The 14,039-nt window shown below is 47.6% G+C and overlaps 1 protein-coding gene across 1 annotated transcript in view; it reads right to left on the bottom strand.

Moving 5' to 3' along the window:
* Positions 1–14,039, bottom strand: part of CUX2 (cut like homeobox 2) — a 275,414-nt gene that overhangs the window by 52,607 nt on the left and 208,768 nt on the right. The window contains exon 4 of the mRNA XM_021073976.1: positions 13,856–13,934. Coding sequence (XP_020929635.1) covers positions 13,856–13,934 — 79 coding nt within the window. The remainder of the gene's footprint in view (positions 1–13,855; positions 13,935–14,039) is intronic.

Genomic DNA, 14,039 nt, shown 5'->3' with positions numbered 1-14,039 from the left:
TGTCCTTAGAAAAAGAGGAAGAGACTCCTGAGGTTTCTTTCTCTGCCCATGAAGAAAGGAAAGACCATGCAGGGTCACAGCAAGAAGGCCGCCATCTGCAAGCAAGGAAAAGAGCTCTCACCAGAGCTTCTGGTACCTTGATCTTGGACTTCTAGCCTCTAGAACTGAGAAATAAAATTCTGTTATGCCACTCAGTATTTTGTTATACTGCGGACTAGTATATCCTGCTTCACAGGGAAAGGCCTACGAAGACAGAGGCAGAGAATGAAATGATGTGTCTACAAGCCAAGGAGTGGCAAGGCCGGCCAGCCGCCGCCGGAAGCTGGGAGAGAGGACTGGAACCAGTTCTCCCCGTGCGCCTCCAGAAGGAGCCAACCCTGCCAACACCTTGATTTTGTGCTTCTGGCCTCCAGAACTGAGAGAATAAATTTCCACCGTTTTAAACCATCTAGTTTAGGGGAATCTGGTATGGCAGCCCCAGGAAACTAACACTCTGTGTGCTTTGGAGGCTCGAAGTTCAGAATCAAGGTGTTGGCAGAGCCGTGCTCTCTGGAGCTATTCCATGCTTCCTCCTGGTGCTGCTGGCAATCCTTGGCATTTCTTGGCTTGTAGTGGCAATACTTGATCTTTGCCTCTGTCATCATATGGCTCTCCTTTCTGTGTGTCTCTCTCCTCTTACAACAACACCAGTCATACTGGATAAAGGACCTTCCTTTCTCTTAATCACATCTGCAGACTATATCTTCAAATAAGATCACATACACAGATACCAGACCTTAGAATTTCAGCATATCTTTGGGGGCAAACAACTCAACCCAATATACATGGTAACCAACTGGGTACCAACCGTGAGAGACGCAGGACCAAGAAGCTGCTAGATTTCAAGTCTCATAGGAAGGAAGTCCTTAACTCAAGCCTGACCTGGAGTTCCGTCATGGCTCAGTGGAAAGGAATCTGACTAGCATCCATGAGGATGCAGGTTCGATCCCTGGCCTTGCTCAGTGGGTTAAGGATCCAGTGTTGCTGTGAGCTATGGTGTAGGTTGCAGTCCAGGCTCGGATCTGGCATTGCTGTGGCTGTGGTGTAGGCTGGTGGCTACAGCTCCGATTCAACTCCTATTCTGGGAACCTCCATATGCTCCGGGTGCGGCCCTGAAAAAACAAACAAACAAAAAAGCCTGACCTACTTCCCTCCTGCTGCGCCCATTTCACCCGTCGTCCAGGAAGACAAGCCTGCTTCATAAGAGGAGGCAGCAGGTGCCGGGCTCTGATCCTCCTGCATGTTCATCCTCTCCAGCTACTGCGGACCTGGGCTGTGCGTTGTCCCTGCTCTGAAAAGTGTGCAGCAATCACGACCCCTTATTGCCCCAGGCATGTTTCACTCTATTTCCTCCCCACGGAATTCTTAGACTTTAAGGCACATGGGTGAACTTATTTCTTCCAAGTTCCTCCCCAACCCCATCTGGGAGAAATCTGCAGAAGCCTGAGCTATGTTGCTAGGGGTCGGGTAGGGGAGGAAAAAAATTACTAGCATCCAGATGACTGGAAGATTCTGCCAAGTTACACACAGGTAAAATGTTTGCTGGGGTAGCTGGCACATCCAAAGGCTTCCCGCTAACTTTGCTCAACTGGTATTAGTTGATGTACCAGTTAAACATCACTGGCTGCTCTTACAAACACAAAGTGAGAGAAATGACAAGGCTTGAGCAAGGCCAGGGATCGAACCACATCCTCATGGATACTAGCTGGGTTCATTACCCCTGAGCCACTGCAGGAACGCCTCATCAAGAGATTTTAATTGAGCACCCACTGTGTGTCAGGTACCACTTCTTCAGATGCCAGATACTTGCTGAGCATCTACTTTGTACCGGGGGAGTTTCTGGGCCTTGGAGATAACAACAGTAAATTAGAGGAAATTCCTGCTTTCTTGGGGTTGACATTCCAGAGGGGAGAGATGGACAGAGGACAAATAAACCAATGGCTGTAAGGCGGCTGAGGAGAAAGTGGCCTATGGTGTGCACTGGGGGGCGGGGCTGTGTGCTACCTGAAGCTGTCTGGTGGGGGAAGGCTTTGTGAAGGAGATGAAATTTGAGCAGACCTGAAGGAAATGAGGAAGCCAGAAGGGAGGTGAGAGAGAACAATCTAGACCCTGTAAGCACCAGGAGAAACAACTCCCTCAGACCAAGAAAGGGTGGCAGACCATCCTGGCCAATCACCCCTGTGTTACTGTCCCAAAAACACAACTTAGCTTCATCCTCACAGCAACTGACTCATTTTACAGATGAGGAAGTGGGGCTCAGAAAGCCTGGTGATGCCCGGGTACTCTTGGTGCCAGCCTCCCCTACCCTCTCTGTAGGCTGGTCTGGGTGCTGCTGGGTGGTGACTGGGTTCAGAGCAGGCTCTGGCCCTTAAAACACTCATTTCTGGTCTTTATTCCCCCAACTCTGCATTCATTCTGGAGCAGATGTGGCTCCCACATCCCGGAAGCTGGGGTATGGAGATGAGACCCCAACCCAGTATCTTGAGCCAAAAATTCCAGGGAACTGATGCTTTTTCACGCCCCCCCCCCCGAAATACGCCAAGTACTTTGCATGTATTTATATCTCACTTACTCGTCAAAACAACCACATGAAGCATTCCTATGGGAAGCCTCTTGCTGAAGGTCATCAAGCTAGAAGAAGGCGAAGGTGGATTAGAACCCACTGTGGCCCAATTGCCAGATACCAGTGTACTCACATCACAACTTCTGCTGTACCCACCTGCCCCCGAAAGATCACCAACTTGACATTTGTCCTTGTATGATTCAATGGTTTTGTTTGTTTTGGTGGTACCCACAGCATGTGGAAGGCCCCAGGCCGGGGATCAAATCTGTACCACTATAATAACCAGAGTCACAGCAGTGACCATGCCAGATCCTTAACTGCTGAGCCACCAGGGAACTCCAATTCAACGCTGTTTTTTTAAACTTGCATCTATTTAAAAGGAATTATTTGTTTCACTATTTGTAAATAGTGGGATTCTGTATCATAAACGAGGTACTTTAACCACAAAAACACACAGAGGAGTTCCCATCGTGGCGCAGTGGTTAACGAATCCGACTAGGAACCATGAGGTTGCGGGTTTGATCCCTGGCCTTGCTCAGTGGGTTAAGGATCCAGCGTTGCCGTGAACTGTGGTGTAGGTCGCAGATGTGGCTTGTATCCCACGTTGCTGCGGCTACAACTCCAATTCGACCCCTAGCCTGGGAACCTCCATGTGCTGTGACAGAGGCCCAAGAAATGGCAGAAAGACAAAAAACAAACAAACAAACAAACAAAAAAACCCAAAAACAACCCACACAGAAAAAATTTTAAAAACTGATGTTGTTAAATTTTAAGTAGCCCCCCACTGCCTGCTCAAGAACTTGATCTTGAGGCTGGCTCTTCCTTGGTTAAAACGAGATTCACAGGTGTTTCACAGGCATTTAAGATGCTTCAGCACCTGACCGAAACTTTATCTAGAAGGAATTAGAAAGGTGACACCCAGAATGCAATGTGTTCAAAGTTTGTGTTGTGCTGGTTAGGCCGAGGCCGCTCCCTATGTCAGGTGACTCCACTTGGGGAGGCACTGGGTCCCACTGACCCCCAGTCTCCAAGGTAACCTGTGTCCTGCCCCAGCGTCTGACAAGCCTCATAACCTAGTGTCCGGAGAAGTGACAGCACACCCTGTAGCTCCTGATCCGGAGCCAGGGAGCCTAGGTTTCTGCCAGGCTCAGCGCTTCCACTGGAAACCTTTCAGTGGAGCACGTGGCTGCCAGAGCCGTGAACGGGACTTCATTTCCCCCACTCCACTCCTGCAACATCCAGACTGTCGATATATAGACAAGGGCAGTGGCAGCAGGAATCAAACGGCCTTAGATCCAACCTGAAGAAAAAACGCCCTGAATGGGGGACCCCAAGTCAGAAGTGCTTGACTACAAATCCTTTGGATTAATTGAGCACCTTGGCAGACACGGAAGATCAAATACGAGCCATCCGAGGAGGCAGGTCCTGATGGGCTCGCAGGGAGGGGGGACGTCGTCAGGAAGCAGAGGGCCTTTGTCTTACAGCCATCAGCTTGCTCTTTATGCATAAACTGCTTAATAAAATGACTAATTCATTTTGGTTACACTAGATCTAAACCCCTAGAGAATACTGCCAACAGATTTATAATATTCTAACTCCACAGCAGGCTTTGCAAAGGCCCTGTAGGAGATGGGCAGAACAGCATCTAGTCCACCTTCTACCACTAGCTGATGCTGTTGAGGTTTTTTTTTTTTTTTTTTTTCCTCTTTTTTAAGTCTGTGAGGTTGTGGGGGGAGAGTTGAATCTAGGAAAAGCTGTCTCATTCCTCCCACTGTGTCCATCTGAAGGAAAGCGGTGCTCAGAGCTTTTTTAGGAAAGCTGGAGCTGCAAAGGCTGTCCGAAAGGCTGTTTAGAAACACATATATGCAGAAGTATGCGTGCACCCCTCCAAAGTATCTTTGAGACAGAAGCCTTCTCCCATCTGGGCCCCAGCTCTGGGTGCCTGCGTGGGTGGGAGGCTCAGGCTACCGACGGTGGTGGCGAGCCTAACTTTGATTCTTTAATCTTAATTTTCTGATAGCAGATGAGTGCCCGACCCTTGTATGCAGGTGGGGGCTGTGTGTCCCCCCCAACTGTTTTCTTCCCTCCATCACCAGGGCCAGCTCCTTCAGGGTCTCCTGGCTTAAGCACGGACAGAGGAGCTGGAAAGGGTCTTCCTTCTTGGCAGTAGGTAGTGATGTAATAATAACCCCACAAACAACAACAACAGCAGCCGCTGGTCTACCGAGCATGTACTATGTGCCAGACACCCAGCTTAGGATTTTACACCCTTTTCCTCGCTTAATCCTCTCCAAGGTACCAGGAGATAAGTATGCTTTTCTGGAGGAGGAAGCAGAGGCTGAGAGAGGTTACTCAAGGTCACCCAGCCAGGGAGCGGCAGAACTGGGGCTGAAGCTCACGGCTATTATAATATAGATAAAGGTTCAATAGCCTGAGCTGCACAGAAAGTTCCAGGCAGGCAGGGACCGCATCTGCTTTGCTTAATATTGTGCCCTTGGTGTTGAGCAGAGTGCCTGGCAAAGAGCAGGAGGCCAGCGTTTGCTGAATGGATTGCCCGGGGCCACAGCTCTGTGCGAGGCACCATGCTAAGTGTTCTCCATTCCCACTGAAGCCACCCGATGGGCACAGACTTAGGTGAGATCATTATCCAGATTTCACAAGTGGAGAGACTGAGGATCGGAGAAGTCAGGTGTGATATGGGATATGAGAGGGTAGAACGCGGATCGGCCGCATTTTGTAAGTGTCCTTCAGGCCTGCTAGTGCTCCTCCTAGCATCACTCTGCCATGAATCTGGAGCTCTGTGACTCAATTTCCCCTCAACTAAAGTGCCAGCCTTCAGAGCCGTGGGCCAGGAGGAGCAGGCTGACTTGGCGGTGAGGACTAATGTTCTTCTTCGGCGTAACATATCTGCACTTCAGTCAAGGGCTCATCTTCTCAGCCTAGAACCTCTCAACCTACTAGCAGCAAAGACCCTTAGCTGTTTTCCACTCTTTTCAGATGTCAAATCTCTAATGGTTTTGTCTGAACCCTGTCAATTTTAAAATTAATCCTGCATCTGGGTTTGGAGCCAGGGATCAAGATTCAGGCTCCATTACCTCTCTGCTGTGTGACCTTGGGCAAGCGGCTTGACCTCTCTGAGCCTACATTTCCTCAGTCACACATCAGGGCGGGACGTCAATATTACCTCCAAGGGGGTGGTGGGGATCAGTGAACTCCCTTCTATGAGGGGCTGAGCGCAGTGGCTGACACACAGGGAGCACCCAAGAAATAGCCCCACAAGGAAGACAGGTCATTGTTTGAAACCAAATTCAAAGACTGCCCTCCCTGAGGCACCTCCTGGCTCCCTCACCTTGGAGCCCTTTTGTTGTTGGGTTTTCTGGCTGCCTGTCTTTGGGTCAGGTGGCCACTGCTGGACTCGGAGGACTGGGAATAACTCAAGCTTGAGTTCCCACAGGGTGCAGCACATAACAGGTACTCAGAGAATGAGCTGATGAAATGCCACAGCTGAAAAGTCTGTCGTCCCTTCTGAAAGGGAATAGCTATTTACTGACTGCCCACTGGGTACCAGCATCATGCTGGATGCTTCATTTAATCATCTTTCAATCCTTAGCTAGCAGGAGCAGTAAGATTCAGACAGGTGGCCAAGGGGAAAGGGCAGTCCTGGCAGAGGAAATGCCAGAGGCAAAGAGGTGGCAGAAAATGGGGGGACAATGCCTTTTGAGGTTAAGCACCATCTTGGGAAAATCTGCCATCATTAAACTTTTCCTTTTTTATGAGTTAAATAATCTTTTACGTTATCCTTCTGTGTTCCCCTGACCCCACAGGACCAGGGCAGAGGCAGATACAGGGAGGAAAGGAAGGAGGTTAAGGCAGCCAGAGACAAGGACGGGTTCTCATTGTACTGAAATCCGTATTGTCCTTCTCTGTGAGGGTGGCTTATCCACTAGATGGCGCTAGAACTAGTCATTTGAGGCAAACACAAAGCTAAATCCCTAACCTCCCTCATTACTTCCATCAACACATATTTCAGACTCTTCAAAGATTCAAATTTCTAACAATTAAGATCACAAAAGCACTTAAAAAAACAATAACTTTCAGGTGAGAAGGGATTTTTAAAACACAACAATAAATCCAGAAGCCATAAAGCAAAGGTCTTCTAAGATTTCTTACTTTCTGCACATATTTTTTGAATGCCTGTCATGTACCATATACAAAAGACACCATAAAAAAAGTTAAGAAACAAAAGGCAAACTAGGGGAGAAGATATGAAACACATCTACCAGTACAAAGGTTAATATTTCTAATATACAAAAAGCATCTACAAATCAATAAGAAAATAACCTGATAGAAAAATGAGCTAAGGATACAGGAACAAGTGATTCACAAAAGAATAAATATGAGTAGTTCATAATATGGAAAGATATTTAGTGTACCAAATGAACAAAGGACTACAAAATATATCAACAAGGAGGAAAAAGTATTCTTATTCTTCCTGACTGCTATTCCTGGGTTTGTGGTCAGTACATGGCTACAATACATTTTCCTTCCCCACCCTCAGAACTAAAGCACAGTTCCAATACGCCTTCTGTTCCCCAGCACCCTATATGCCCAGTGTTGCAAAGGGAGTCCAGTAAATTACAATAGAGCCACACAAGAGACTTACACACAATGAACTAAAGTTACTCAGAATTTGTAACCACAGGGAAACATGGATGCTTGTAGTGGGCGAAAGGAAGCAGGATTCGAAATACATGCAGAATGAAGGACTGTTTTGAAAAAGCACATGGAGGAAAGAGCAGGAAAAAACCCACAAAATGTTCCCACTGCTTTTCTAGTAAGTAGTTTCCCCCTCTTCCTTCTATTTTTCTGTATTTTCTGAACTTGACAGGGCACACATGCAACTTTCATAAAGAGAGAGAAAAATGTTAAAACTCTGCACATTGCAAAGTATTTTCCTACTGCGCACTCAGTAACCCTGTTGCCTAAACTCTTCATCCCACGTCCTTGACGACCAACAGAACCCTGCAAAATCAACAGCCAACGCTTGTGACTCCTGTAACGGATACTCTGATGTCAGCTTTGCAATGGGCTGATTCTCAAACCTTGCCAAATGCTTTCATGCATAGGTATTGGAAGCCTCACGTCGACTGATGAGCAAATTCTATTATTATCCTTCTGCTAAAGACACAGAAACCAGAGCTCAGAGAGGTTTGGGCCCCTGCCCAAGGTCACACAGCTCAAAAACACCAAGCTGAGTCCCACCCTGCTGCATCTGATGCTTGAGCAGCTAAGCTGTCCAACCTTGCCTCCTGAAAGAAGGAGCAAGGACAGAAATGCTTGTCAGGAGTTGCCATCTCCTGCACCAGATTTTAAAAATCCGAAGTAAAGCAGAAGAAACATTTGGGAGCACTCACCTCTCTCTCGGAATCTCTTCAGCAGTGTTCCTATGCCTGCCCTCTTACTCGCTCTTTCCTCATCTCGTTTTTTCTTTTTCTTTGTTTTTTGCTTTTAACTAATCACTCAGTTAACAAGTTAGCTCTCTGAAGCTCGGGTCGGTACCTAGTGACTCTATGAGCACGATAAAGAAATCAGCCGTCACCGGTACAGAAGTCAGAAAGGTTTAAATCAAATCATCCTCCACAACAATGACATTAATTATGCTTTTAACACGTTTTACTGCTTTTTTTTCTCACTTCACGCCACATCTGTGTGAACAATATCCAAAAGATTTACGGTTTTCTTTCGTAATTACAGACATACAGGCTGCACACTTATCAAAATACTTGCTGAGCAATCATGCTAGATCGCATTCTCTGCCAAAGATTTGTGTTGGCAGCAGTCACTCAAAACAAAAATGTTGAATCAGGGCTTGTGTGGCTTCGGGGGTGGGGGGAAGAAATATTTCGACAAATAATTTGCCTGTCAAGAAATATAAAAACAGGAAAGTGTGCATCGTGGCAAATTTTCCAGGAGTGCTATTTTTATGGAGGGAGTTGGGGCGGTGTGTGTGGCGGGGACAGTGAGCAGGGAAGCTCTGAGCACCAACAACACATCTGACATTTGGTTTTTGTGTCTGAGGATAAAATTTAATGAGAACAAAAATATGTCTTCCTAATTCCCCTAAGAAATCATTAAAACATTTTGTTATTCTTAAATGTCTCGAAAATGAATTAGAGCCCTGAAGGGGCTGTTCGTATGGTATGTCTCCATCAGTTAAGCCTCCTCATTCTCTAACTCAGTGACAGCTGGGATGGTGTGCCCCCCCCCTGCCCCTCCATTTCTGGGGAATGGAGTTGGGAAATCAGACACGTGGAGTCAGCATCAGCCTCGGAATGACCCTTTGGGGAGAAGGGTAAGAGGGCATGAGAACCTTCCAGAAAGCTCCACACCAATCTTGGGAGCTCTCATGGTCCCTGACTGGCACTACGGTCCGGCCTCATGAGTGTGTTAACAGACCTATTTCCAAAAAGATGAGGGTCCCATAGAGAACCCTCGAAATGATGCTCTTTTCCAAGTGGGGGCAGTAATCCCCTCCTCACCCCCAAATGCTCCCCTGGGTTTGAGACAACAGGTTATTTGAGCAATGATCTGGTTACCTCTGTCACCAGAATGCGGGCTCTCTGAGGGCTAGGCCCATGTCTGCATTGGCGGGCTCATGGCTATGTTCCCTGTATCTAGTGAGTGCTGGGCACACAGCAGGCACTCAATAAATGCTGAGTAGATAAACATGTGACAAGGAGAAAGTGCTAGTTGAAAAAAAATACCTTTTCATTCATTAACCCATCTTCTTTCTATGACTGAGTCTTATTTCTAATTCATTCAGCAGTTATTAGGTGCCTACTGTGTACTGGATTCAGGGTACATAAATTTAGTATGATTCAGTCCCAGGCTTGGAGAATTTCACCCGTCCTAGGGACACACAGATGATGAGGAGACTAGTTAACTCTTACCAAGTGCCAGTATGTACCATGCACGTTGAAGCCTTTCAATGACTGCATGAGGCAGGTTTTGATATTATTCCCCATTTACAGAAGAGAACTTCAGGGAGGTGAATTAATGTGTCCACAGTTACCCCAGCAGTAAATGATACTGGCAGGATTTGAACTGGAGTCTAGCTCTGAGCCTAGAAACCCAAGGCCATCTCAATGCTGCCCCCTGGTGCTATGGGAGAGGTACTACGAGGTCCGATGGAGGAGACTGGCTTGGGGAATCCTGAGATAACTTTGGGGTTGGTACTGGTGACCCTCTAATGTCATTTGTCGCTCAGACTGTCCAACCTGAAGGATTGAAAAGAGTGGGAAATAAGGGTGTATTTTTCCAATTTTTTTTTCCAGACAGCTCTGATAAGGGTGGAGACATCATAGAGAAAAACGCTGCAAGGAATGGGGCACAGTCTTTTGGCACAGCCTGCATGCTCCTCAGTGAGGCTGATAACGATCAGGGATGCAGACACCCTGATCACAGGGCCATGTCCTTGCAGGGGGAGGCACAGAGCCTGGAGGGGCTGTGCTGTCTGATTCCAGCTGTTTTTGCTGCCGAAGCATTTTTATTGAGAAAAATCATGCAGCCATACTGCCTTCCTGAAAGTATAGAATCGGGGCGCAGGACAGGACTGGGGACATGAGTAAGTCAAGTCTGCAGATGCCTCTGTAGTAGGCTGATGATCCCCAAACACACCTCCATGACCTGATGCCTGGAACCTGTAAATGTGAATTTGTTTGGAAACAGGGTCTTTTGCAAATGTAATCAAGTGAAGGATCTCCAGATGAGATCATCCTGGATTACCTGCGTGGGTGGGCCCTAGAGTCAACGACCGGTGTCCCTGTAAGAGAAAAGAGAGGGAATTTGGGACACAGGGACACAGAGGGAAGAAGGCCATATGAAGGCAGAGGCTGAGATTGGAGGGATGTGGCCACTGCCAAAGGACACCTGGAGCCTCAGAAGCTGGAAAAGGTAATGAAGAGTCCTCCCCTCCAGAGGGAGCATAGCCCTGCCAACACTCTGATGGTAGATTTCTAGCCTGCAGAACTGAGAGAGAATAAGTGTGTTGTTTTAAGCTGCCCAGTTTGTGGTAATTTTTTCTTTTTTTGGTCTTTTTGTCTTTTTAGGGCTGCACCCATGGCATGTGGAGGTTCCCAGGCTAGGGGTCCAATTGGAGCTGTAGCCTCCGGCCTATGTCAGAGCCACAGCAACGTGGGATCCAAGCGGTGTCTGCGATCTACACTACAGCTCACGACAATGCTGGATCCTTAACCCACTGAGCAAGGCCAAGGATTGAACTGAGGCTTCATGGATGCTGGCCGGGTTTGCTAACCCCTGAGCCACGATGGGAATGCCTGTGGTAATTTGTTACAGCAACGATGGGAAAGTAACAGAGCCTCCCAGGAGTGGCCTAGCTGTGTAATATTCTGGAAATAGCTGAATGTACCAAGAATCGAGTCCCATCTCCCTCTGGCTTTGAGGCCTCAGGCACTGGACTCAGGTCTCTGTGCCGGAGTGACAGGGACTGGAAGAGCCTGCTCCCTCAGGGCTTGGAACATGCAGAGGGTGGAAGCACACGCTACTTCTACACCTGGCCAGCACTTGTCTGTCATGTGCTTCCAGATCTTCTGCGGAGCTTGTTAAAATGCAGTGGCTGAGTCAGTGGCCTGAGGTTCTGCATTTCTAAGCAGCTCTAGGTGAAGCCAATGCTCCTGTTCCACAGACCGCACTTTGAGTAACAGGCTGGAAGACTCTCCTTACCCAGCCCATGCGCTTTGAGAGGGAAAGAAGCTTCACATCGGTGTTGATGTGTTAGTTTCCTGGAGCTGCCATAACAAAGCACCACTGACTAGGTGGCTTAAAACTACACTGATTCTCTCACAATTCTGGAGGCCAGAAGTCCAAAATTAAGGTGCTGTCTGGGCTGTGCTCTTTCTGAAGGCTCTAGCAGACGATCCCTCCTGGCCTCTTCCAGCTCCTGGTGGTCTCAGGCATTCCTTGGCTTGTAGCTGCATCAATCCGACCTCTGCCCTGTCTTCATGTGGCCCTCTTCCCTGTGTCTGTGTCCCAAACCTCCCTCTCCCCTCCCCTGTTTTTTCCCTCCTCGTCTTTTAAGGACACTCATCATAGGATTTAGCATCCTTCCTAAGTTAAGCATGATCTCGAGATCCTTAACTAATTACAGATGCAAAAACCCTATTTCCAAATAAGGTTTCATTATAAGGGTCAGAGTGGACGTGATTTTTTTTTTTCTTTTTGTCTTTTTAGGGCCACGCCCATGGCATATGGAGGTTCCCAGGCTAGGGGTCAAATCGGAGCTGTAGCTGCCAGCCTACACCACAGCCACAGCAGTGTGGGATCCCAGCCATGTCTGAGACCTACACGACAGCTCACAGCAACGCCAGATTCTTAATCCACTGATTGAAGCCAGGGATCGAACCTGCCTCTTCATGGATATGAGTTGGGTTTATTAACCACTGAGCCACGACGGGAACTCCAGTGGATGTGAATTTGGGGAGGACACTATTTAAACCACAATTGCCCAAGACCCACAGTTGGGAACAAGAGACTTTGCCATCCCCTAAACAAAGATCCCACAAATGACCTTGACACCCAATATAAATGACTTTGCCTTCTCCATGGCTCGGCTCAGAGTGGGATCTCGCTCTCTTGTTCATAACCCCAAGCCTCAGTCATCCTTGATAGCACTGATTCCTGCAGCTGCATCCAAGTACCGGGAATGGGTTAGAGGCGCTGTCTGGCACAGCAGGGTTATTAAGCAAATCACTACTTTCTGGGTTCCCATTTCTAAGTCAATAAATGAAACAGTCACAGAGAATGGGTCATTTTAAAAAAGAGAAACTTTCTGCAAAAGCCCATCTATAGATTTAGGTACACCGTGGAAGGTTCTCAAGCTGATCACACCTCTGTAATCCACACCCAGACCTAGAAGCCACATCTCCAGCCTCCAAAGGCCTCTCCCAGGAACTATCGCCCCGTCCAAGAGAAAGCACTCTCTTGACTTCTAACAGCATGGGTGCATTTTTTAGATGAAATTCTATAATGTAAAATTTACCATTTAAAAAAAATTTCTTTTTGCTTTTTAGGGCCGCACCTGCGGCATATGGAGGTTCCCAGGCTCAGAGTTGAATTGGAGTTACAGCTGCTGGCCTGCGCCACAGCCACAGCCACACGGGATCCGAGCCTTGTCTACAACCTATACCACAGCTCACAGCAATGCTGGATCCTTAACCAACTGAACGAGGCCAGGGATCAAACGTGCATCCTCATGGATACTAGTTGGATTTGCTTCTGGTGCCCCATGACGGGAACTCCAAAATTTACCATTTTAAAGTGAACAATTCAGTGCCATTTAGTACATTCACGCTGTTGTGCAAGCACCACCTCTGTTTAGTCTCAGAACGTTTTTATCCCCCTCAAAGGAAACCTGGTACCCATCAGGCACTCACTCCCCATTCTCTCCTCCCTCCAGTCCTGGAAACCACCAATCTGACTTAACGTCTTTACACATTCGCCTACTTTGGACACTTCATATAAGTGGAATCATAAAGCACGTGACCTTTTATGTCTGGCTTCTTCCATTCAGCATCATTTTTGGGAGGTCCATCCACATTATATCCTGTGTCAGTACTTCAATTCCTTTTTATGGTTGAATGATACTCCATTGGAAGGACAGACTACATTTTACTGATGCAACCACTGATAGACATTTGGGTTGTTTCCCCCTTTTGGCCATTGTGAAGAGTGCTGACATTAATTTTTGCCTGTCTTCATATTTTGTGTAAATGGAGTCATTACAGTATGTGTTCTTTTGGGTGTGGTTTTTGCTGAACATCAACTCTTTGAAGTTGGCTGTGCCATGTTGGAGAAAACAGCTGCAGTCTTTCCTCCAGTGCCCTCTGCTGGCAGAGAGCACTGGCATCTTCTGCCCTTTGTGGCAGTGGGATGGGAGTTCTGGCAGGCAGGCTTGGCTCCCTAAGAAGGTCCAGGTGGGAGATCTTACCAGGAGCCCCCCAAAGCTCTCTGGCTGATGATGGAAGTGGGGTAAGATGGAAGAAGCGTGTGGAGACATCACACTGGACTGGGTGTAGACCCTCTCCGTCCCCACAGCTCCCACCCACGGAGGGCCCAGCTTTGCCCAGGAGTCTTGGCTTGTTCCCAGATTCTACTGAGAGGAGGCCTCTGTGTAAGGATCCTAACAGCAGTTTCTTTTTGTTAATTATTCAATTATGGAGCCCAAGTGTTTCTTACCTGGTGCTTCAATTAATTGCTTGTAAACACTCAGGAAAGCGGCTTCGGCCTCCTGACTTCTCTTACTAAGAGCCACCACCTTTGGAAACAATAAGAGAATCACGTGTGACCATGGCATCTGAGTCTACAAGAAAATCTGATCATTTTCTACATGTGCAAACATGGGATTTGAGGGGAGAGAGAA

Source organism: Sus scrofa, chromosome 14 (assembly GCF_000003025.6).
Source record: "Sus scrofa isolate TJ Tabasco breed Duroc chromosome 14, Sscrofa11.1, whole genome shotgun sequence".
NCBI lineage: Eukaryota > Metazoa > Chordata > Mammalia > Artiodactyla > Suidae > Sus > Sus scrofa.
This window is presented reverse-complemented; position numbering and strand designations above follow the sequence as displayed.